General features: G+C 39.2%; 6 protein-coding genes across 6 annotated transcripts; 3 read left to right on the top strand and 3 right to left on the bottom strand.

The window, feature by feature from the left end:
* Nucleotides 1–1805: 1805 nt before the first annotated feature.
* On the bottom strand, nt 1806–3431 carry LOC111463205 (histone H2A.1-like). Its single transcript, XM_023107063.1, has 2 exons — nt 3076–3431; nt 1806–2142 (listed from the first exon to the last, which is right to left on the bottom strand). The coding sequence occupies exons 1-2, from the start codon at nt 3304–3306 to the stop codon at nt 1906–1908; spliced, it is 468 nt and encodes a 155-aa protein (XP_022962831.1). The 5' UTR covers nt 3307–3431; the 3' UTR covers nt 1806–1905.
* Nucleotides 3432–3599: 168 nt separating this feature from the next.
* LOC111463207 (organelle RRM domain-containing protein 2, mitochondrial) lies at nt 3600–6153 on the bottom strand. The gene is made up of 3 exons (XM_023107064.1): nt 5924–6153; nt 4120–4188; nt 3600–4028 (listed from the first exon to the last, which is right to left on the bottom strand). The coding sequence occupies exons 1-3, from the start codon at nt 6048–6050 to the stop codon at nt 3787–3789; spliced, it is 438 nt and encodes a 145-aa protein (XP_022962832.1). The 5' UTR covers nt 6051–6153; the 3' UTR covers nt 3600–3786.
* Nucleotides 6154–8648: 2495 nt separating this feature from the next.
* LOC111463208 (actin-depolymerizing factor 1-like) lies at nt 8649–10980 on the top strand. The gene is made up of 3 exons (XM_023107065.1): nt 8649–8922; nt 10259–10524; nt 10598–10980. Exons 1-3 carry the CDS (start codon nt 8920–8922, stop codon nt 10746–10748), a joined length of 420 nt encoding a protein of 139 aa, XP_022962833.1. The 5' UTR covers nt 8649–8919; the 3' UTR covers nt 10749–10980.
* A 1074-nt stretch (nt 10981–12054) lies between these two features.
* LOC111463562 (pentatricopeptide repeat-containing protein At3g53700, chloroplastic) lies at nt 12055–14979 on the top strand. The gene has a single exon (XM_023107553.1). It carries the CDS (start codon nt 12317–12319, stop codon nt 14615–14617), a length of 2301 nt encoding a protein of 766 aa, XP_022963321.1. The 5' UTR covers nt 12055–12316; the 3' UTR covers nt 14618–14979.
* Nucleotides 14980–16079: 1100 nt separating this feature from the next.
* LOC111463600 lies at nt 16080–17010 on the top strand. Its single transcript, XM_023107606.1, has 2 exons — nt 16080–16632; nt 16926–17010. The coding sequence occupies exon 1, from the start codon at nt 16239–16241 to the stop codon at nt 16587–16589; it is 351 nt and encodes a 116-aa protein (XP_022963374.1). The 5' UTR covers nt 16080–16238; the 3' UTR covers nt 16590–16632; nt 16926–17010.
* Nucleotides 16662–20616, bottom strand: LOC111463599 (cation/H(+) antiporter 20-like). Its single transcript, XM_023107605.1, has 4 exons — nt 20362–20616; nt 19257–20285; nt 17319–18238; nt 16662–17193 (listed from the first exon to the last, which is right to left on the bottom strand). The coding sequence occupies exons 1-4, from the start codon at nt 20539–20541 to the stop codon at nt 16839–16841; spliced, it is 2484 nt and encodes an 827-aa protein (XP_022963373.1). The 5' UTR covers nt 20542–20616; the 3' UTR covers nt 16662–16838.
* Between the last annotated feature and the right edge of the window lie 1737 nt (nt 20617–22353).

Genomic DNA, 22353 nt, shown 5'->3' with positions numbered 1-22353 from the left:
GTGAGAATGACTATGTTCGTCGATTCAATATGCCTATCATTTAGGGACTTGACTAGATAGAGAGTTGGGAACATAATATTATGAGATAGAAGCCTACCATTTAGGGACTTGACTAGATAGGGAGTTGAGAACATAATATCATGAGATAGAAGCCTACCATTTAGGGACTTGACTAGATAGGGAGTTGGGAACATAATATCATGAGATAGAAGCCTACCATTTAGGGACTTGACTAGATAGGGAGTTGGGAACATAATATCATGAGATAGAATTCACTGCTTTCCATATAAGGGAAGTAGATGAGTTGTTCTCTTAAAGTACTGATTTCGAGATTTAAACAATGGGGCCTCACCCTCTCATTGGCCCAGGAGGGACTTGGTTTATGGTTGGATCATAAATAAATTATTCATTAGAAAATCAGTGGCACTCGCGAAAGAGATAATTACAGGGGTAAAACGGACTTTTGACGCAGCTATAATTATGAACAACTTGTGAAGGATCAAGTTTGATTATATCAATGGACATAACTTGTCATGCAGTGCATGAGTGCAACTCTAGGTCCATAGTGAAGTGACTTAATGAATGGTCACGAGTTAATGAATGGAAATTAATTAAGTAAAGAGTTTAATTAACTAATTTTGTATTATTGGAGGTTATAATCTAGGTACCTCTTACTTTTTGTAAAGTTAAAAGCTTCCATATATTTTGAAAAAAAATTTGAAAGGTTCAAATTAATATTTAATATATTAAATATGAAAAGAAAAATTAAATTAAATTTTAAATGTCAAATTAATATCGAATATATTAAATATATTAAATAAATAAAGAAAATATATTTAATTTGAAGATGTCAAATTAATATTAAATATATTAGATAGGTTAAATATAAATGATGAAAAATATAAGGTTAAAATTAATATTTAATATATTAGGTATATTAAAGAAAAAAATATATTTATTGTATTTCATACCATTAAATATTAAATAAATTAATGATTTTAATATATTAAATAAAAATATATTTAAAATTTAAATTAGTTAAATATATTAAGATATCTTATAATATTTAAATATGATTTATATAAGATATTACATTTCAACGAGCTCACAAGAGAATTTTCGAAACTATTTTCTCCCATCCCTTGAACTATTCTCTCTAGAGGCTTCACAAGAGATTCTCGACACTTACAACACAAATTTTATACCCTTACAACACAAATTTTGGAACCAGAAATTTGGAAACAAATCTAAAAAAAATATTTAAACAACATGAAAATACTCTAACTATTTTGACCTAATCAATTTTATTAACAAAATTTTCTTTTAGGTTTAAGAGAATTCTTGAAACTATTCTTCTCCAATCTCTGGTTCTCAATACTTAAAAATAAAAACGGTTCCCAATGCTTCCGAGATAAAGAGTTCATCCCTTCAGCCCAAAATGCAAAGCCCAAAGAGAACAATATGGTAGTGGTGGATTTGAGTTGTTACAAATGGTATTAGAGCCAAACAACGAGTGATATGTGAACGAGTAGGCTGAGCCCCAAAGGGGATGGACACAAGGTGGTGTGTCATTAATGACGTTGCCCCAAAGCAAAGTTGATTATAAGATCTCACATTAGTTGAGAAGGAGAACGAAATATTTTTTTAGAAGGGAATGGAAACCTCTCTCCAATAAATAGGTTTTCAAAGAAACTCAAAAGGAAAAACTAAAAAATGACAATATCTGGGACGGGTGGGTGGTTAAAAAAATTAATAGTTTTAGTTTTATTGTTTATTTTGTTCCTGAAAATGAAGGCAGAAATAGAAATAAAATGGTCATAAAAACATGAAGAAAAGTCCAATCTAAGAACAGCAAAGAATATTTAAGAATGTGGGGATTTGAGGAAGTAAGGCATTGTTGGGGGACTAGCTGCCCCTGGAGGGGGACGGCGGTGGTTCTTCTGCTTCTGCTGCTGCTCTCTTCTCAGATCTCCTTGGAAGAAGAACTGGGTTGATGTTCGGAACCACCCCACCGAACGGGATCGTCACCTCGCTGAAAAGCTTTGCGAGTTCCTCGTCGTTCCTCACCGCCAAAACAATGTGTCTCGGGCTGATCCTGTTCCTCTTGTTGTCCATGGCTGCATTTCCTGCCACTTCCAAAACCTATACCATAATTTAATCTAATGTATATCTCACTCAATCAAACCATATTGTAAAAAACCGCCCACCGCTAGCAGATATTGTCCTTTTAGGACTTTCTCTCAAAGTCATTAAAAGGAGGTTTCCACACCCTTGTAAGAATGTTTGTTTCATTCTCTCTCTACAACCGACGTCGTGTTGAACACAACTTCTATGTGAAACACTAGCAACACTAGCACACTTAACTAATTTAACTACGGCTTTGTATTGATTAGAATGATAGAGTGGAGGGGTATTTATACTCGATCATAGATAATCCTAAAATTTAAGGAATCTATTCCTAAAATTTATCTTTTATCTAAATCATTTTTTTTTTTTAATTTATTCTTAAAATTAAGCTATCTATTCTAAAATTTATTTTATCTAAACTATTTTTTTAAATTTATTCTTAAAATTAGACGATCTATTCCTAAAATTTACTGTATCTAAATCATTTTTCTAAATCTATTCCTAAAATTTATCATTTTCTTAAATTTATTCCTAAAATTAGGTAATCTATTCCTAAAATTTTATCTAAATCTGATAAATTTATTCTTAAAATTCTAAAATTTTTAAACTATTTTCCTAACCTAGTTAGATTAGTGATGATATTTTAACAGTGGGATCTCATATCGGTTGAAAGTCCCACATTTGCTAATCTAGGGAATGATCATGGTTAAGGAATACTTTTTCTATTGATCCGAGCCCTTTTATGAAATTACAAAACAAAGTCACAAGAGTTTATGCTCAAAGTGGACAATATCATAATTGTTCGAACTTGCTGAAAAATAAAAATCTTTTGTAAAAAAACAGTGCAAGAAAATTAGAGAAAAAGAAGAATGCATTTACAATGCAAGAATTCAATCCATCAATAAAATCACCTTAAAAGAAACCCTAAATTAAGTGATAGAAATTCACCTCCGCAACAAGGTACTCAAGCACGGCAGCAAGGTAGATTGGAGCGCCGGTTCCGACCCGCTCAGAGTACAGGCCCTGTTTCAAGTACCGGCCGATTCTGCTGACCGGAAATTGGAGGCCGGCTCTCACAGAACGAGACACTGACTTCTTCTTGGAGCCGCCGCCGTCTCCGCCGTCTCCGCCGTCGCTTGTGCCGGCAGCGCCTTTCTTACCCTTTCCACGAGAGTCCATTGGTGAACACAAAAAAATATTTTCTCGGGAAACAAACAGAAAAAAAAAGGTGAAAATTGGAGGGAAGTTAACGACGGGCTTTCAACGGTGATGACAGTTTGAAATGAAGTCAATACAATGGGAAAGTGAACCACACGCGCTGTATTTATTTATTTGGAAAACCAACATTTTCCCAAACTTCTAACCTTTTATAAAATAAGATATGCATTAACAGTTGAATTATAATTTAAATCTAATTAATAAAACAAGTATGCAAATAATAATACTAATAATAATAATTAAATATGTTTAAATTTAATGAAAAGCTCCTTTCCCCTCTTTCTGAATCCATACATATAACAAAATTTTACCCTTTTCAGGCTCCTAAGGTATTGTCTCATGAAACTTATCTATACTACACTACCCATGGATGATGAACAATATGAAAAAATGACCAAAATCATATGAAGTTTCATATAGATTTTGCAGGCAATCAATCAATCAACCACACCAACCAATTGTCTTGTTTGTTCTGATACCAAATTCAGAGGTCTCAGCAGATTGAGGCTGTGGAGGAGGCGGCCTAGGCTCCCTGGGTTTGGCAGGATCAACAAAAATAACCCATCCATCCAGAAACTTGGCGTTCATTCCTTCTCTTGCTTTCTCAGCCTCTTCTATTGTACTGTACGTTACAAACCCGAACCCCTTTGATCTTCCCGTTGCCCTATCGGTTATAACTTTCGCTGTACAAATGTTGAGGCAATGTCAACATGGAGTACTCTGCAACAGATGTTCATGGAATTGTAAATTTGAGAGAGGGAGAGAGAGTTGGACCTTCTACAAGCTGACCGAAGGAAGTAAAGGCTTCCTGGAGCTTCTCGTCTGTTGTTAATCTTGAAAGACCTGTGCATTTTATAAGAATGAAACCAATCCAAAACAGGTCAAACAGTTCATCATGGCTCAGCCACAAATCAAAACTTAGGCTGATGCAAGTTCATAAAGAATATTAGATTATGAAAGACATCATGTGGAGGTCATTCAATATCCAACCATAACAAGAAAATTTTCTATTACTATAATTTTTAAACTACTTGTTTACCATAACAACAACATTTAAGAAAAGTGTAGACCAATGAAACATATCTAATACATCACTTACTAATATTCAAATTGTGAAGAAAGGATAAGAACAGTTAGGATAGGAAACAAACTTCCCCATTGGCCAAGGAAGAGAGTGGTCATGGATATATAAGAGAGGACAATTATTGTAACGGTCCAAGTCCACCGCTAGGGAGAAGTTCCGGGAATCGTCTGAAGGTTTTTAAAACACGTCTGCTAGGGAGAGGTTTCGGGTATCGTCTCAAAGTTTTTAAAATGCGTCTACTAGGGAGAGGTTTCCACACCCTTATAAAGAATGTTTCGTTCTCCTCCCCAACCGATGTGGGATTTCATAATCCACCCCCTTCGGGGTCTAGCATCCTCACTGGCACTCGTTCCCTCTTCCAATCGAAGTGGGATCCCCCAATTCACCCCCCCTTCAGGACCCAGCGTCCTTACTCGCACACCGTCTCGTGTCCACCCCTCTTCAAGGCTCAACCTCCTTGTTGGCATCGCTCAATGTCTAGCTCTAATACCAAGCGTAACCGTCCAACATAGAATTGTTCCAAACAAAACACGTTTAACTTTGGAGTTTTTAAGATTGAGCCACCGAAAAGGAAGGTGCACCTTAGACCACTCGACCAAATTGTCTTGTATGGGAGTGGAAACCTCTCCCTAATAGACGCGTTTTAAAAACCTTGAGAGAAAGCCGAAAGAGGAAAATAAAGAGGACAATATTTGCTAGCAGTGGGCTTGAGCCGTTATAATTATTTTCATTGGTATAAGTCATTTTGGAAAAGCCAAAAGTAGTGTGATGAGCGTTTATGTCCAACGTGAACAATATCTTATCATTCTAGAGATGGAGGTTCACTATAGTACTAAGAAAAAACCCCTCTGAAAGAAGACAAAAAAATAGAAACCCACAAATGAGAAGGTTCATCAATGCTTTTCCATGGGGTGGGGGGAAGGGAAAAAATTTTAGTACTCCATTGTACTTGCAAGGTTTGTCAGCCAAATAGCAAACCTTCAAACGCAAAGCGCATATCGAGTCGCATAAACATGAATTAGCAAAGATTTCTTGGAACTTTCCAATGCAAGAATTGTTCGAGACATCAAGCAGGCACACAAATCTACGTATTTTATAGGTACAAATAAAATCGGAATACATTTCTAATTTCATTCGCCAAAACAAATCCCCCCACTTACTAAACAGCGAAGTAATTTCACAAGTTCATATAGGGAAAGAAGCTTCCTTCCACTTGAAGAGAAAGACCAGAAATAGAGTGCAAAGAATGGAACAGAACAGAGCATAATCGATTAACAATTAATCCATTTAGTGCCTCCGACCGAAACTAATCGATTGAGTATAAGAGATAAAGGGGTAGCAACAATCTCAGAAATTTCTCAGCATCCAAACAGAAATTAGAGCCTAATACCAAATTCCATATCATTCTCAATATCCAAATGGATGAAATTAACAAAATCAAAGGGGTAGAAAAAAGGCGTTACGAGCTGATTGTTTTTTTTCTGCGAAACGTACCACTGATGAAGAGCTTAGGCGATGTGAGAGTTGAGCTGAGACGAAAACAAGTCCACTGTGATCGAAGAACGGAAGAAGAAGAGGAAGATCCATTAAGAACGCGCCTCACAGTGGAGAAGAAAGCCATCTGATTTGATCGGCCGATGGGAAGAGAGAATAACCACACTACAACAGAGATGATATTCAGGGGTTAGGGTTTTTGGCCTACTCCGGACACCACGTTCTTTACTTTAATAGTTTCCTTTTTTTTCTTTTTTTCTTTTCTTTTTAATACAATATAAAATTAAATTTTTATGCTCATCCACCATGTATGCATGCATGTATATGTATGTATGTATGACACGCATCCATCACCCATGGTTGAAGCGTGTGTATGTATGTATGTATGTATGTATGTATGTATGTATGTATGTATGTATGTATGTATGTATGGATACGCATATATGACATGTGTCACGGTCCTGCATTCTTGACCGTGCGGCGTCGTGATCGATACACGCTCACGACCAGCCTTAAGGGGAATCAAGTCCCATATATATTTTTCGCCCCAGCTTTGTGGCTTCGTCGGACCTTAGGCGAGGTTTGTCTTCGCCAATCGAACATCGCTTGTACGGAATCCAAGCTTGTTCAACCACACACGCCGCCTGTGCGTGTATGTTCAATCGTCTGCGACACATCCGACTTGCCTCTACGCTAGGCCAACTCATTCGGCTCGACCTTGCCTCTGCTCGGGCCAAGGTCTCTCAATACAACGTCGCATCTCATCTTGCCATCTCGATCCCCATCGACGGGGTCCATATGTCTTGACGCCATCCTCGGGATGTCGTCGGCCATCATAACTCGTTCGGTCGTGCCATCGAGAATGGGCCCGCGTGTCGTTCATCTCATCGGGGCTTCCCGAACATCCATCCATCTGGGTTCTATCGAGGCATAGGCCCTCCCATGCCCATGCCGAGTCATTTACGGATACCGTACCGGATAGCGAGTGTATGTAGCAACCTCCAACACGCGGGCTAGGGCGCAATACCGGCACACCCGTGCCGTCCGATACTGTCCTTCAAAAACCCATTTCAAAGGAAGTCGCCCCGAGACTCTCGTCTCGGCATGCTCGCCCACACTGTGACACGCGTATGTGCCACAGGGTAGCTCACTTAGGCCACAGGGCTCAGGGGTGGTGGAGAGCTAACACCATGGTATCCCTATAGTACATTTTGAGCCATTTTCATTCTACCAGGAGTAGACATGATTTTCGTGAGGTGTCATACGGTGTCGTGCATTGTCCGTCCAATGTCCGATTGACACCAAACTTGGCGAGCATTCATATTTCATATGGACGGACTTAACTCCCGAACCGCATGACCAAATTCTTTCCGAAACCTCGACTTTTGAGGTTAAGGCCCGGGGCCCTACCCGGCCCTTCAACAAGCCTATCTTGTCCTTCATGTCTATGTTGATGTCTCTGTTATGCTTGTGTCTCAACATGTCTTCAATGCCCACTTTGCGTGGTGGTGTGTTGGATGATGCATCGTCCTCCTCGATCGCATCATGGCATTCTTCTACGTTGGCCCGCATATGGCCGGATGGGCGTCTCTTGAGGGACGCCCCTTTGCTTGTCATGGCGTGAGGGTCACAACCTACTCTCTTCATAGTAAGGTTGTGACAACATGCACCCATCACCCGACACGCACCCATCACCCATCGTTGAAACCTGTATGTATATATGACATGCACTCATCACCTGTTGCTGAAGCATCTCTCTCTCTACCGCTCATTCTCACTGTTTGCCACCACCGCCATTGCCTAATCGCTAGCACTTGCTGCCACTGCCGACCTTCGATAATCATCGTCCATTGCTACTACTTGCCTATGGAGATCACTACAACAATTATCTTCATCTAACATTGCAGCGACATGAGATCTTGTATCAGTGGAAAATAAGCATTTCCTATAAGAGTGTGAAAATCTCTTCCTAATAGACGTATTTTAAAACCGTGAGACTGATGACAATACATAACGGACCAAAGCGGACAATATTTGCTAGTTGTGGGCTTGAGCTGTTTCAAATGGTATCAGAGTCATATATCGAGCGGTGTGCCCCCAAAGCAGTGGATTGTAAGATCTCACATCGATTGGAGAGGACAACAAAACATTTCTTATAAGGGTGTGGAACCTTTCACTAATAGATATGTTCCAAAACTGTGAGGCTGATAGCGATACGTAGCGGGCTAAAACGGACAATATATGCTAACGATGAGTTTGGTCATTAGCAAAACATTTTCAATGTATTAAAAAATGTAAATGTTTTAATTTTAAACTAATTTTGTATTAAAAAAATGCATTAAAAAACAATTAGATTAAAGTAATGGAAGCCAAAAATAAAGATTGGGATTGGACTCAAAGTAAATTTGCCAAAATTAATATAGTCAACGCCCAACAAATATCTAAACCGGCGCGTGAACCACAGCTCAACTGGCTCAGCCGATCAATCGGCTCACATATATGACTTATGAAGTGAAAATTACTCAAAAAGGAACAAAAAAAAAGCGAAAATTACTCCAAAAGGAACAAGAAAGTGAAAATTACTCAAAAGGCCCAAATATATATTTTTATTAAAATATGAGCATGAAGTACTAGGGACTTAATTGCAAATTTGAAAATAAATTTCTAAATTGAATTAAATAATTCACCATTAATTAATTAATTGAGAATTTGTTTGAGTTTATCCGGTTTGGGTTTTTGTTGAAGCCGAAGCTCATCATCGTTTTGTTTACACCAAAATACGACACGCTCCTCTGGCGGTACTTGAATCACTCACTGCCGCCGTAATTAACCCTCTCAACCACCGAATGTAACCCCCAAATTTTGTTCATCCATTCTTCAACTCCCTCTTCTTTTCATTCTCTCATCGCTCAACAAACCTTTCTCTATTTCTATATCAATCATCTTCTTCGATTTCTCTGTTCATTGTGATCTTCCGCAACCATCGAACGTCAAAAATGGTAACGCCTTGATTCATGTTTTTTGTTTTCATTATTACATCGAATGTCAAATTGTTGAAAGTGCTGATGCAGATGGGTTTGTGTTCATGATTGTCTTGATTGTCCCGATTTTGAGAGGGGAAATGTGTTTGATCTGGAATCTGCTTGACTGGATTGTTTGAATATGTTTGGATTGGATTGGATTGGATTGGTTTATTGTTCTTGAGATGTTTTGGTGTGTAAGTTTTGCTCTGGCATTTGTGTATATCTGATCTGGTTTGTGTTGGAATTGATTTTATGTGAAAGAAGTGTATGATTTAGTTTTATGATCGGTTGAACAAGAGAATTTCCAGCTACTTCGATCTCCTTAGTTCTTATCTAAATTCTCTCTTGTGATGGAAAGGGCCCAGTTAGTGTTTTAGTTCTTCCCTTATCTAAGATCCAATCTTCTTTGGTGAGATCTCACATCGAGTTTGGAATGAAATATTTTTTGGAAGGGTGTGGAAGTCTCTCTCTAGTAAACATGTTTTAAAATCGTGAGATTGATGGTAATACATAACGGGCCAGAGCTGATAACATCTACTAGCGGTGCGTTTGGACGGTTAGAAATGGTATTAGAGCCGTACACCAGGGGATGTGCCAGCGAGGACGTTGGGCCCCCAAGGGGGATTGTGAGATCCCACATTGGTTGTAGAGGGGAACGACACATTCCTTATAAGGGTGTGGAAGCCTTTCCTTAGTAGATGCGTTTCAAAATCGTGAGGCTAACAACAGTATGCAACAGGCTAAAGCAGGCAATATTTGCTAGCGATGCGCTTGGGCTTTACTAATGGTATCAGAGCTAGATGTTAGGCGATGTGCCAATGAGGACGTTGGGCCTCCAAGGGGGTGGATTGTGAGATCCCACATTGGTTGTAGAGGGGAACGAAACATTCCTTATAAGGGTGTGGAAGCCTCTCCCTAGTAGACACGTTTTAAAACTGTGAGGCTGACAACGGTACGCATCGGGCCAAAACGGACAATATTTGCTGGCGGTACGCTTAGGCTTTACTAATGGTATTAGAGCCAGACACCAAACGATGTATCAAGCGAGGACGCTGGGTCCTCAAGGGGGTGGATTGTAAGATCCCTCATCGGTTGGAGAGGGGAACGAAGCATTCCTTATAAGGGTGTGGAAGCCTCTCCCTAGTAGACACATTTTAAAACCGTGAGGCTGACAGCAATACGTAACGGACCAAAGCTGACAATATCTACTAGCGGAGCGCTTGTGTTACGAAGAGAGTGGGGAAATCATTTTCACACGTCTGTATTCATATCAAAATGTGTTGATATGAACACTCTTTTATGAATCTTACAGGCCAATGCAGCATCAGGAATGGCTGTGAACGATGAATGCAAGTTAAAATTCTTAGAGCTCAAGTCAAAAAGAACTCATCGTTTCATCATCTTTAAGATCGAGGAGAAGCTGAAGCAAGTAGTCGTGGAGAAACTTGGCGGTCCTAGCCAAAGTTACGAGGATTTCGCTGCTAGTCTCCCTGCTGACGAGTGTCGTTATGCTGTTTATGATTTCGACTTTGTCACAGAAGAAAATTGCCAAAAAAGCAGGATTTTCTTCATTGCATGGTAACGTCGATTCTTTTATATCATCCAATAATCGAATACTTCATCTAATCGCGATTTACATCGTTAAATGAAGGTCTCCTGATAATTCAAGGGTCAGAAGCAAGATGATATATGCAAGCTCCAAGGAAAGGTTCAAGAGAGAGCTCGATGGAATACAAGTAGAGCTCCAAGCAACTGATCCAACCGAGATGGGTCTCGACATTATTCGAAGCCGTGCCAACTGAACACGAAACGTAAGCCTGCTAAAACTAATCGAAATACTTAAAGTTTGTGAGTCATGGAAATCTTCTGTTCTACTTGAACAAATATGCATCTGTCTGTCGTCTACCGTGTCGACACGGTATTCCTTTTAACGTGTCTTGAGTGATCGCCTAGAGAGTTCGATACCTATAAAGCTAATATATATGGAGTCTGTGAGGGATTATCTGAGACCATATGCTAATTTCTACTTGTTTTTGCTGCTTTTGAAAGAGTAATGCTGTATCTAATATCATTTTATTCGTTCTTTTTAGTGCCAATTATGATTAGAAAGACCCATTATGTTAGTATTGATTTTGGCTGCATTTGGGCTAGTCTGAACTGAACTTGCTGTTGTAAAATCTTCTCAGCTGTGAGTAAGATCCTTGCCATGAGGCGATAATAGAACTGCAGACCGACCGTGTCGCAAGTTCAGTCTCGAAACTTTTAGTCCTCCGAGCTACTTTTAGCCCGGTCAAAAGTTACGTCTTCTTGCCTACTTGTCCAAATAAGTACACTTAATTTAGACGATTTGAGTTATATGGGTTAGGATCAAATTTAAACAAAACTCGAATTCGAAGCTCAAATGCACCAAATTTCAAGTCTAATGGTTGGACTATAAAGCTATGGCTCTTCTAGGCGGGCTGCTGTGTGATAAGACTATAGAAAAAGCGGCGCTTTCGTGTAATATGCTATGGTCTCAACGCCCTTACGAGGTAGTGATGAGTTTCACACGCTCTAAGCCCGGTCCGCGCGCGGTTAGGAAGATTGACCACAATTTGAGCGGTACCACCCACCTTACCCGCTTTTGTGTAACATGCTATGGTCTCGACGCCTTTACGAGGTAGTGATGAGTTTCGTGCGCTCTAAGCCCGCGCGTGGTTAGGAAGATTAGCCACAATCTGAGCGGTACCACCCACTCTACCCTACCACCTATAGGCGGCCGTCACATGAAAAGATTTATAAACAGAAAATTTTAAAACGGTAAAAATTAAATCGAAACTATGTACTTAGAGACTAAATTTATAATTTTGAACCGAGTTTGTTCTTAAAATTCTTAGATTTAAAATTGTTACATTTTTTTTAATTAAATTTTGAGTTTAGTTTTTTTAATTAATTTGAATAGTAATTAAAATTTAGTGATAATTAATAAATTTAAAATAATTAAATTAATTAATAGAAAAGTAATATAAATAGCCAAAAATGGGTGTAAATATGTAAAATCTTAATAGATAGGGACCAAATAGAAATTATATTAAAACCTATTTTATCCAAATATAAATACGGAATATTTGTCCGCAAAAAAGAAAAAAAGAAAAATCACATGGAAATGGTAGCAAATCTAGCAGTGTCCGGGAGAAAGGGTAGCTCAAGCTCGTGAATTCATCCAGCGTTATCGTCTTCATCGATTTCTATCACAGATTCCCACTGTCATCTTCTTCCAGATTCACTTCCATGTCGGCGGCGAAATCTTAAGGGGCCTCCGACCTCTTCAAGATAACGGCGAACCTTCTCAAAATACTCCTGCACTCTAGGTGTTTGTCGAATTGCCCCAATGGCTTTTACTTGTGTAAAATGCTATCCATGGTCTCTTCCTCACTCTCCCCTCTCTTTTCCCTCTAAACCCATCTCGAATTCTTCCATTTTCTTTTCTAATTCAGTTTCTGACCAGCTCGCCTCATCATCCTCCTCGAATTCTTCTTCGTCTTCACCCAATGTTCATCATCTTCCACCAGATTTCACTCCCAAGCAGCTTATCGAGACCTTACGTCGCCAGACCGATGAAGTTTCGGCGCTTCGCATCTTCAATTGGGCTTCAAAGCAGCGTAACTTCGTGCCCAGTTCATCGGTTTACGAGGAGATTCTTCGCAAGCTTGGAAAGGTAGGGTCGTTCGAGTACATGAGGCGCGTCTTGGAGGAGATGAAGCTTTCTGGTTGTGAGATTGATAGAGGTATTTTCTTGATTTTTGTTGAGAGTTATGCGAATTTTGAGCTGTATGATGAAGTTATGAACATTGTTAAAGTAATGGAGGATGAATATAGGATAAAGCCTGATACCCGTTTCTATAATGTACTGTTAAATGTTCTTGTGGATGCCAACAAGCTTAAACTTGTTGAATCTGCACATTCCAGCATGGTTAGAAGACGAATTAGGCACGATGTTACGACGTTTAACATTCTGATAAATGCCCTTTGCAAGGCTCATCAGATTAGGCCTGCCATTTTGATGATGGAAGAGATGCCAAGTTATGGCTTGTCTCCAGATGAGACCACATTCACAACTATAATGCAAGGATACATTGAGGAAGGGAATTTTGATGGTGCACTGAGAATTAAAGAACAGATGGTAGAATATGGGTGTTCTTGTACTGATGTCACTGTTAATGTCTTGATTAATGGGTTTTGCAAGCAGGGTAGAATTGATCAAGCCTTGAGTTTCATTCAAGAAGCGGTGAACGAAGGATTTTGTCCCGACCAGTTTACGTATAATACTCTCGTGAATGGTTTATGCAAGGTCGGGCATCCTAAGCATGCCATGGAAGTTGTAGATGCAATGCTTTTAGAAGGACTTGATCCAGATATATACACATATAACTCTCTGATTTCTGGACTGTGTAAGCTGGGTGAAATTGAGGAGGCAGTGAAACTTCTGGATCAGATGGTTTCGAGGGACTGCTCTCCGAACTCCGTCACGTATAATATTCTAATTAGCTCCTTGTGTAAGGAGAATCGAGTCGAAGAGGCAACTGAAATAGCTCGTCTTCTTACAAGCAAGGGAATTTTACCTGATGTGTGCACATTCAATTCCTTGATACAGGGTCTCTGTATGTCCAGCAGTCACAGGAATGCTATGGACCTTTTCGAGGAAATGAAGGGTAAAGGATGTCGACCGGACGAGTTTACGTACAATATGTTGATTGGCAGTCTTTGTTCGAGCGGGAAACTGGGGGAAGCTTTAAATCTGCTAAAAGAAATGGAGACGAGCGGCTGTGCTCGTAACGTAGTCATCTATAATACATTGATTGATGGGTTTTGTAAGAACAAGAGGACTGAAGAAGCAGAGGAGATATTTGATGAGATGGAACTTCAAGGCGTTTCAAGGGATTCAGTGACCTACAACATCCTTATTGATGGCCTTTGTAAAAGCAGGAGAGTGGAGGATGCTGCTCATTTGATGGATCAAATGATAATGGAGGGCTTGAAGCCTGATAAATTCACCTACAATTCACTTCTCACTCACTTTTGTAAGACCGGCGACATTAAAAAGGCGGCGGATATAGTTCAAACTATGGCCTCGAGTGGATGTGATCCTGATATCGTCACCTACGGGACCCTTATCGGTGGTCTCTGTAAGGCAGGAAGAGTTCAGGTTGCAAGTCGGCTTCTCCGATCGATTCAAATGAAAGGGATGGTTCTAACACCACAGGCCTATAATCCTGTTATACAAGCATTGTTCAAACGGAACAGAACTCTTGAAGCCATGAGACTTTTCAGAGAGATGTCGGAGAAGGCTGCTCCCCCGGATGCAATAACGTATAAGATAGTTTATCGAGGTCTCTGCAATGGCGGAGGACCAATCGGAGAAGCTGTGGACTTCACGGTTGAGATGATCGAGAAAGGAAATATACCTGAAATCTCGTCGTTTGTTATGTTGGCTGAAGGTCTCTGTACTTTAGGCATGGAGGATACACTTGTGAAGCTTGTTGATATGATAATGGAGAAAGCTAAATTCTTAGAGAGCGAGATCTCGACGATAAGGGGTTTCCTTAAAATCCGAAAGTTTCACGATGCATTGTCGACTCTTGGAGGTATCTTGGATGATTTGTATCCCAGAAAAGCTTATCGAGGAAGATGAAAATGATGTGTTCTTGTGTGTACGAACTAAGAACAGGATGTTTCAGTGAATGTAATGAAAATCAGTAGAAGTTTTATAGGTCCATTTCTGCTGCTGAATACGCTAATCTTATCATCAGCAACCGGGTGAGTTCAAATTTAAATTTCTAACTTCTTAGTCGATGATATAATGCTTTGATCATTTAAATTGTGTTTCGGCTGACTAACGACACTTTAGATGGTATGGCTCATTCTAAGGCAAGGTGGGGATTTGGGTGGGGGTGGTGTGACGGGAAGTATAATCCTTCTCCGGCCTTGTTTACCTAAGAAGAAAATTTTCTCCCCATTCCTTCCCGACAAGGTAACAAGAAAAATTTCTCTCTAGTCCGTCCATCATTCTCTATAGGAATTCTTCACTGGTTGTCAACTCCTCATTCGATGAAATTACATTTAGGCTTGTCAAACTTGAATCGCATCAAAATGTATTATAGGGGATGCAACTAGTTGTCAAATTCTCTCTACCCTACCTAAAAAGTTATATATTATTTAAGTCGTTATGTCGCCTTTTGTTTATAGTTATATATAATGTCGCTTTCGAATCATCTTTCATTCTCAGAGCTTTCAAATCATCTTTCATTCTCGAAAAATTATATGTTATTTAACTTGTTGTGTTGTCTTTTGTTTATAGTTTATATAATGTTGCTCTCAAATCATCCTTCATTCTTACTTTCAAACTTGCTCTTGAAGATCTCTTTGTTCCCATTTCTAAAACCTTATTCTCAAAATGGGGCTAGAGGCTAAAGGCTAAAGGCTTGAGTATACGTTGTAAGCGATACAAATCTAATTTGGCTTGACTTATTGAGTATTGGGAGTGAGTCACACAATCGTAATGTTCGCTATCAAGAAAAGTACGACTGTAACAAGTGGTATTATTAGGGTAGATAGGGATGTACATGGTTCGGGTTAGGTTGGGTTGTGTTGAGGAATTTTTTTTGGATCAACCAAAAGTTCTTATCAAGAAAAGTATGGTGACAAGTGTGACAAGTGGTATTATTAAGGTAGGTAGGAGTGTACGTGGTTCGGTTGGGTTGTGTTGAAGAATTTTTTTTTTTTTATCAACCAGAAGTTCGGGTTGGTTGAATGATTGGTAACCCAACCCAACCCAAAAATTTTCACAATCCATCCAACTTTCGGGTTCAGAAAAATGGTCCCAACAAGATTTCCGACTCACCCATGATAGATGAATTTTTTAGAGTGAAAACAAGTAATATTTGAGATTTAAGAGTGGTTATTAGGTCAACTAGAAAAGGATGTTAGTTGAATTAGATACAATAAATTACAAATTTATACACCAAACTCCACCTAATTTCTTAATTAATTTCAACGTCATTATTGGTTATTTTTTTATATAAAAAATATATATTTAATAAAACTTGAAATGTTAAAAAAAAAAAAAAAAAAAAAAGTGGAGGATCAAATCCCCTACACACACATCTTCTCCATTTCAACCACCAATGGCAATGGCGTCATCATCAAACCTCAGTCAAAACCTAATCCATCGTCTTTCCCCTTAATAATAATATTCTGCTCGTCAATCAAACCGCGCCACTCCCCTTCCTCTTCTCCACATTTCAACTAAAAAAATGCTCCGATTACTATACCGTCGTCTCCGATCGCGGTGGCCGCTTCTTGTCTACTCCGCCTCCTGGACGATTCTCTTGACTCTCACCGTCGCCGCCGCCTCCTTCGCGCCCGAGCTCGCCTTCGCCTCCGCAATTTCTCCGTCCTCGTCCTTTGCTTCACACTGCAAGGCCGCTGGATTCGTTAGGGTTCCGATGGATTTTCCGGGAGACGTCGTCTGCGTTCCGGATAATCTGTTTCGGAAATCCGGAATTGATCTCATCGTGCCTCCTATTTTCGCCGCGGTTGTAGTAGCCGGGTCGGCTTGCTTTGTTCGGGCCTTGGGCCTTTGGGCCGACGATGACTCCCTCTGATGGGCCCATTCTGAACTGGGCCATACTTGTGCAGGCCCCTTCGGTATGAAAGCCCAACTTACTAATATATATATATATATATTCATCCGTATGTCTTATGCATTGAGTTAAATTAGATGGATAGCCTTTTTTTCTTTTACAAATTCGAATTAAGGAAAACAATTTTTTCTGTCTGGTGGGGACGATTTAGGCTTCTTTTGATAAACGTCGAGATATATATATCAAAGTTGAGTGTAACAATTATGATTTTTATACATTAATGGAAGCTCCTATGATTGAGAAAGACTGCTTATTCAATGCTGGAGTTTCTTCTTCTTCGTGTTGTTGAATTACTAGAATTGAAGATACTATTCCCCTGCCGGAGCTGCTCAATATGTCCCCGATCGGCCCTAACTCTGAGTGCTCCGCCGCCCGGTCTGCTAGTTTTGCCACCATGCTCGACGGAACCCGACCCTTCCCGACCACGATTAGGTCAAAACCGCCTTCCTTTCCGATCCCGACCACCCCTTCAACTATCGTGTTCGTGTCGGTGGTGGCTTCCTTTTCTGTGTACTCAGCTGTTGCATCCCATTTGGCTCTGAATTCTGCTATTGCTGCTTCNTTTTTTTTTTTTTTTTTTTTTTTTTTTTTTTTTTTTTTTTTTGCATTTATTTCAGAACATTAAATTTAATTAATATTTGGAAATTAAACATTAAATTTTTCTGAAATGATTTAAAGGAAAAAAAAAACAGTACCTTTTCTTTTTCCCAGTTTATTGGAGCAGTGGAGAAGCTATAATGACTGTCGCTAGATTTAGAATACATATGTCGCGAAATGACCTTACTACCCTCCACTACATCCGACGGCGGCGACGCCCGAAACCTCACCACCGTGACCTTCACCGCCGGATGCTCCGCCATCCGTCCACCCAATTCCAGCGCCTCCCGGTCATCAGGACCACCAAAAAACATCACACAAATGCTCTGTGCCGCACCAACCACCGCTCCTAACCCCCGGTCCACAAGAACCGCCACCGAGCAAGGCGCACTCTTCAGCACCCGCTGGTTCACAACTCTCCACCCATGGCCCATATTCTCCTCCACGCCGCTGACCGTCCTCCAATTCCGATGAAACGGCAAGATGATCATCGCCACTCTCTTATCGTCCGCCACGCCGCAGATGTCCTCGTGCATTGTGGTTAAGGAAGAGACCGCTGTGGTGGGCCGGACCTTGACCCGGCCCAGCTGGCTGTAGGCCTGAAAGGCGGCGGCCATCTGGTCGTGCCACTCGCTGGCCTTGCGGAACCTTGCGAAGAAAGGGAAGCCGTTCTTGCGGGCGCGTTGGGCCATTAGGATTGAGGAGGAGCGCTCGGTGAGTTCGACGAGGTGCATGACGAAGAGTTTGAGGGACGAGGTTTTGGTGCTGCGAGTTGACTCGGTCAGGCTGATTAGGGCAGGTACGTTGCCTAAGCTGTGGAGGCAGGCTAGGATTGTTAGTGACTTGTCGTTGGTGGAGTTCCCGGCGCCAGAGAGGTGGCGGAGTTTGCGCTGGGTTCGGGTGGCGGCCGCCGCGCGGGCTGGCTTGTAGACTGCCATCACGGTGGGGGTGGTGATGAAGGTTGTGAATAGTGCCATTAACACTAGTATCGCGAATACTTCGTCGTTCAAAACCTATTTGTTTTGACACATCTTAATTTCATCAGATTTCTTACAAATATTATCAGCTTCCGCCTATTACATATGACCGTTAGTCTCACATATTTAAAATATTCTAAAACGTGTCTACTAGGAAAAAGTTTTCACACCCTTATAAACAATATTTCGTTCTCCTCTCTAACTGATGTGGGATCTCATAATCCACCTCTCTTCGGGGCCTAACGTTCTCGTTGGCACACCGCTTAGTGCCTAGATCTGATACCATTTGTAATAGTCCAAGCCTACCTCCAGCAGATATTGTCTGCTTTAAACTATTACTAGGTATCGCCATCAGCCTCACAATTTCAAAATGTTATACATATATTCATATATTCGTTGGGCGTACACCCAAATAAGATTCTCATTCAATTTGGATATTCCATTTTTTTTAACCGACTTACTCTCTCTAAAGAGATTCTCACCCACAAATACCTTCCCACGTTCCCAAAATTGGACGAAGAATCTGTGTTTACCGTGAATGAAAAAAATTTCTCTATGAAAACCTCAATCCATATGAATCTAATAGTGAATCTCAATCTAATTCTAGCATGAATAAATGGAGAATTTCGTAGGATAGAAATAGAAACATAATAAGGGTCGAGGAATACTTATCTATCTCGTCCTATGGACCTATCTAATACTTATACTAAAGAATAAAATCAACCCGACCCATCACATTAAAAAAAAAAACATTTGTTCGTGAAAGTCGAATAAATAAAGCTTAGCAAAGCCTCAATTGAGAACATGTATGTGTCCCATAATGATATACTTTCATTTTCCTTACTTTATTAGGGCCAATGTTTCCTAGGACAATGTAACAGTTCCAAGACCAAACATGTCTTCTTTCAATGTCATCAAACGATGTTCATTTAGCCCCACAAAACACACCCATTTTATATTTTATTAATATTATAATAATTAAAATATTAAAATTGAAAAAAAAAAAAAAAAAAAAAAAAACCATTAGATTTTGTGCTTTATTGAGTAAACTGACCTTTTTCTCCTTCCCAATATTGAGCACGATGAGTTCCACCAAGCCTTTAGTGTTCATAAGCAATCCCAAAGCCATCGCCTCCCTCGCCGGCATTAAAAACGCCATCGCCGCCGCAAACGTCGCCAGAATCTTCCCTGCACACGCCGTGGAAATAACCAGCGCCAGCAGCCCCCATGATTTTCCGCCGTTGATCTTCGTCACATTCGTCTTCAACCCACTCGACGCAAAATACAGAGGAAGAAGAAGCCCCGACACGAAATCCTCAATCCTCTCAATCAATCTCTCCGCGAATCTCCCCTCCTTCGCCACCGTCAATCCAAACACAAAACCCCCAAAAATCGAATGAATTCCGATCAAATCCGTTACAAACCCACAAACCAACACTCCGATCAACGTCAAACAGACATACCCTTCCTCCACCGCGTCATCCTCGTACGAACACCGCCGTGCAACCCACTTCATTCCTGGTCGGACCACCGTCATCATGAAAACGACAAATCCAGCTCCAGAGAGTAGGACCCACACGGAAACTAACGAACTTCTCTGTACTGTAACAGAGTTGTCGTTGCCCGTTAGAGCAATGGCGAGTGCGAGGAGAATCCAAGCAGCCATGTCGTTGAATGCGGCGGCCGCCATGGCAATCTCGCCGACTTCGGTGGTGAGAAGCTTAAGCTCCGCTAAAATGCGCGTCAGAACAGGAAAAGCAGTAATGGACAGAGCAACGCCGATGAACACAACAAATTGCCAGTACCCGACGTTATTGGCACCGGCGACGGTTTTCCGAAGTACAAAGGCGATGCCGGTGCCGGAGAGGAAAGGAACGGAGATTCCAGCGACGGCGATTCCAAAAGCCCGCCGCCCACTACGGCGAACAGAGGACAAATCGAGTTCCAATCCAACCAAAAACAAAAAGAACAACAACCCAATACTAGCAACCGATTCAAGAATCGGAGTACTCCAATCCGGAAAAACCCAGTTCAAATAAACTTGATTCCGACCAAAAACAGAGGGACCCAGAAGAATCCCGCCCTGAAATTCAAAAATCCTCCATTAACGGAGTCAAAAAGTTGCAGAATCAGAATCAGAACAGAGAAAATGAACTTACGAGGATTTCGGCGATGACTTTGGGCTGGCGGAGGGGCTTGAGGACGGCGGCGAGGAGGCGGGTGAGGAGGAGAATCAAAACGGATTGAAGGATCAAAAGAGGGAAGGCGAAATTGAGTGGATTGTCGCCTTGCCAGACGCCGTTGGAGGCGGTTTTAATGGAGGTTATGTTCACGCTCATCGTCGTCCTCCTCCTCTCTGCGAATCTTTACTGTTCAATTCGTTGGGAGTTTGGAACTAGTTTTTTATCATTCCCTTGGAGTGCATTGATATAATTTATAGAACAACTTCAATCCCCAAATGCTTCGAATTTTAATTATATTTGGTTTTTTAAAATTTAAATTTATTAAATAAATTTAAATTTAATTATCTAATTTTTTAATAATATATATATAATTTAATAAAATTGCGCTTTAAACTTGGATAAGTAGCATTGTATTTTTTTTAATAAATTATATGTACGGTATGAAATTGATTCGATTCAGTAGATAAATGATATTAGGACGAGTTTTGGTTCCGTGGTTAATTTTTACCTTGTTTTTTTTAGTTAAATTATATAATTAAAATTTAATATTTTTAAAATTACAAGGCTAAATTAAATTTGTAATTTGGAAGGATATGATAAGTAAATTTCCTCCAAATTACTAACTAATTTCAATTCTAGTTGACCTAATGTCAATCTGTTTCCAATTCTACCCTCCTCAATACAAACACATAATAAGGAAATATATAAATAAATAAGCAAATGAAATTATCGAAATTTAACTTAAATTTCATAAATTTTTTAAATAGAATAAAAGAATAAAAATTTTCATAGTCAAAGATGAAAGAGTGAATCTCCATATTTGTGTGTGTATTTACGTATATATTATGTATAGAAAAGACATTAAAGTCAAAAGATATGATTGAAAATGCTCTCTTAATTTTTTTTTTTTTTTTTATTCTCATATTTTATTTTATTATTTTTTTAAACCATTTATCTTGTAAATTTCATTTATGACATCCATCGTTTTTGTAGTTGATTTTTTTTTCTAGTCTTTAATTTTATCGTGACCATTGGATTAATACTATCATTTTATAGGTCGATGATTTGATTTTAAATGTAATTATTAATCTAAAAATAAAAAATAAAAAATAAGTTTTTTTTTTTATTAAGATTCCAAATTAATTTATAATTATTAAACTAAATATAAACCTTTTCTTTAGTTTCCAAATGTGAGGGAAGATATGTGGTTAATAATTAGCCACGTGTACGTGAGGTAGAGCAAGGGAATTTTCTTTCCCACTTCCTTTTTCCACACTGTTTGGACCAGCAGCTATCCTAAGGTTAAGGATTATTTTTAAAATTTTATTTAATAAATATTTCCCAACATATTCCAAACTTTTAAAATGTAAATTAAATTTTATATTTACTAAAATTTTAAATTTTGTATTTAATAAGTCTCTAAATTAAAAAAAAAAAATGTAATATTAGATTAAATTCAAAATACCATCTATAAATTATTTACTGTTTTAATTATATTAAGAATATTAGACTTAAAAAAACTAATTTATCTAGGAATTATGAAAGTGACCGTAAAAATTTAATATTTAACTAAAGAAACTACTGTAAAATTAATCTAATAGAGTATACAAATTAAATCTTTTTGTTACAATAACCATGGTTAAAAAATCGGTGGTATTAATTAGTCTTTGAAGACTATAGAACGGATATACATACATCTCAGCATCTCGAGATGCTTGACGTGTCGTATTTTTAAGATGCCAAAAATTTATGGTGTCTTCGTGACCCACAAGTTTCTAAAATGACCATAGTCGTCTAACTTTATTTTCTTTTTTGAATTTTGTAATGAAAAGAAATTAGCATAAGAATCCTTTACTAAAAGAAAATTTACCAACTGTCATTACATTTATATGTATTTTATTTACATAAAAAAAATTAAATTAAATTATAAGATATATATCTTAATTATTTTTCAACACTAATCCAAAG

Source organism: Cucurbita moschata, unplaced genomic scaffold (assembly GCF_002738365.1).
Source record: "Cucurbita moschata cultivar Rifu unplaced genomic scaffold, Cmos_1.0 Cmo_Scf00028, whole genome shotgun sequence".
NCBI classification, from domain to species: domain Eukaryota; kingdom Viridiplantae; phylum Streptophyta; class Magnoliopsida; order Cucurbitales; family Cucurbitaceae; genus Cucurbita; species Cucurbita moschata.
Note: the sequence above shows the minus strand (reverse complement) of the source record. Positions and strands in the feature narration are given on the sequence as shown.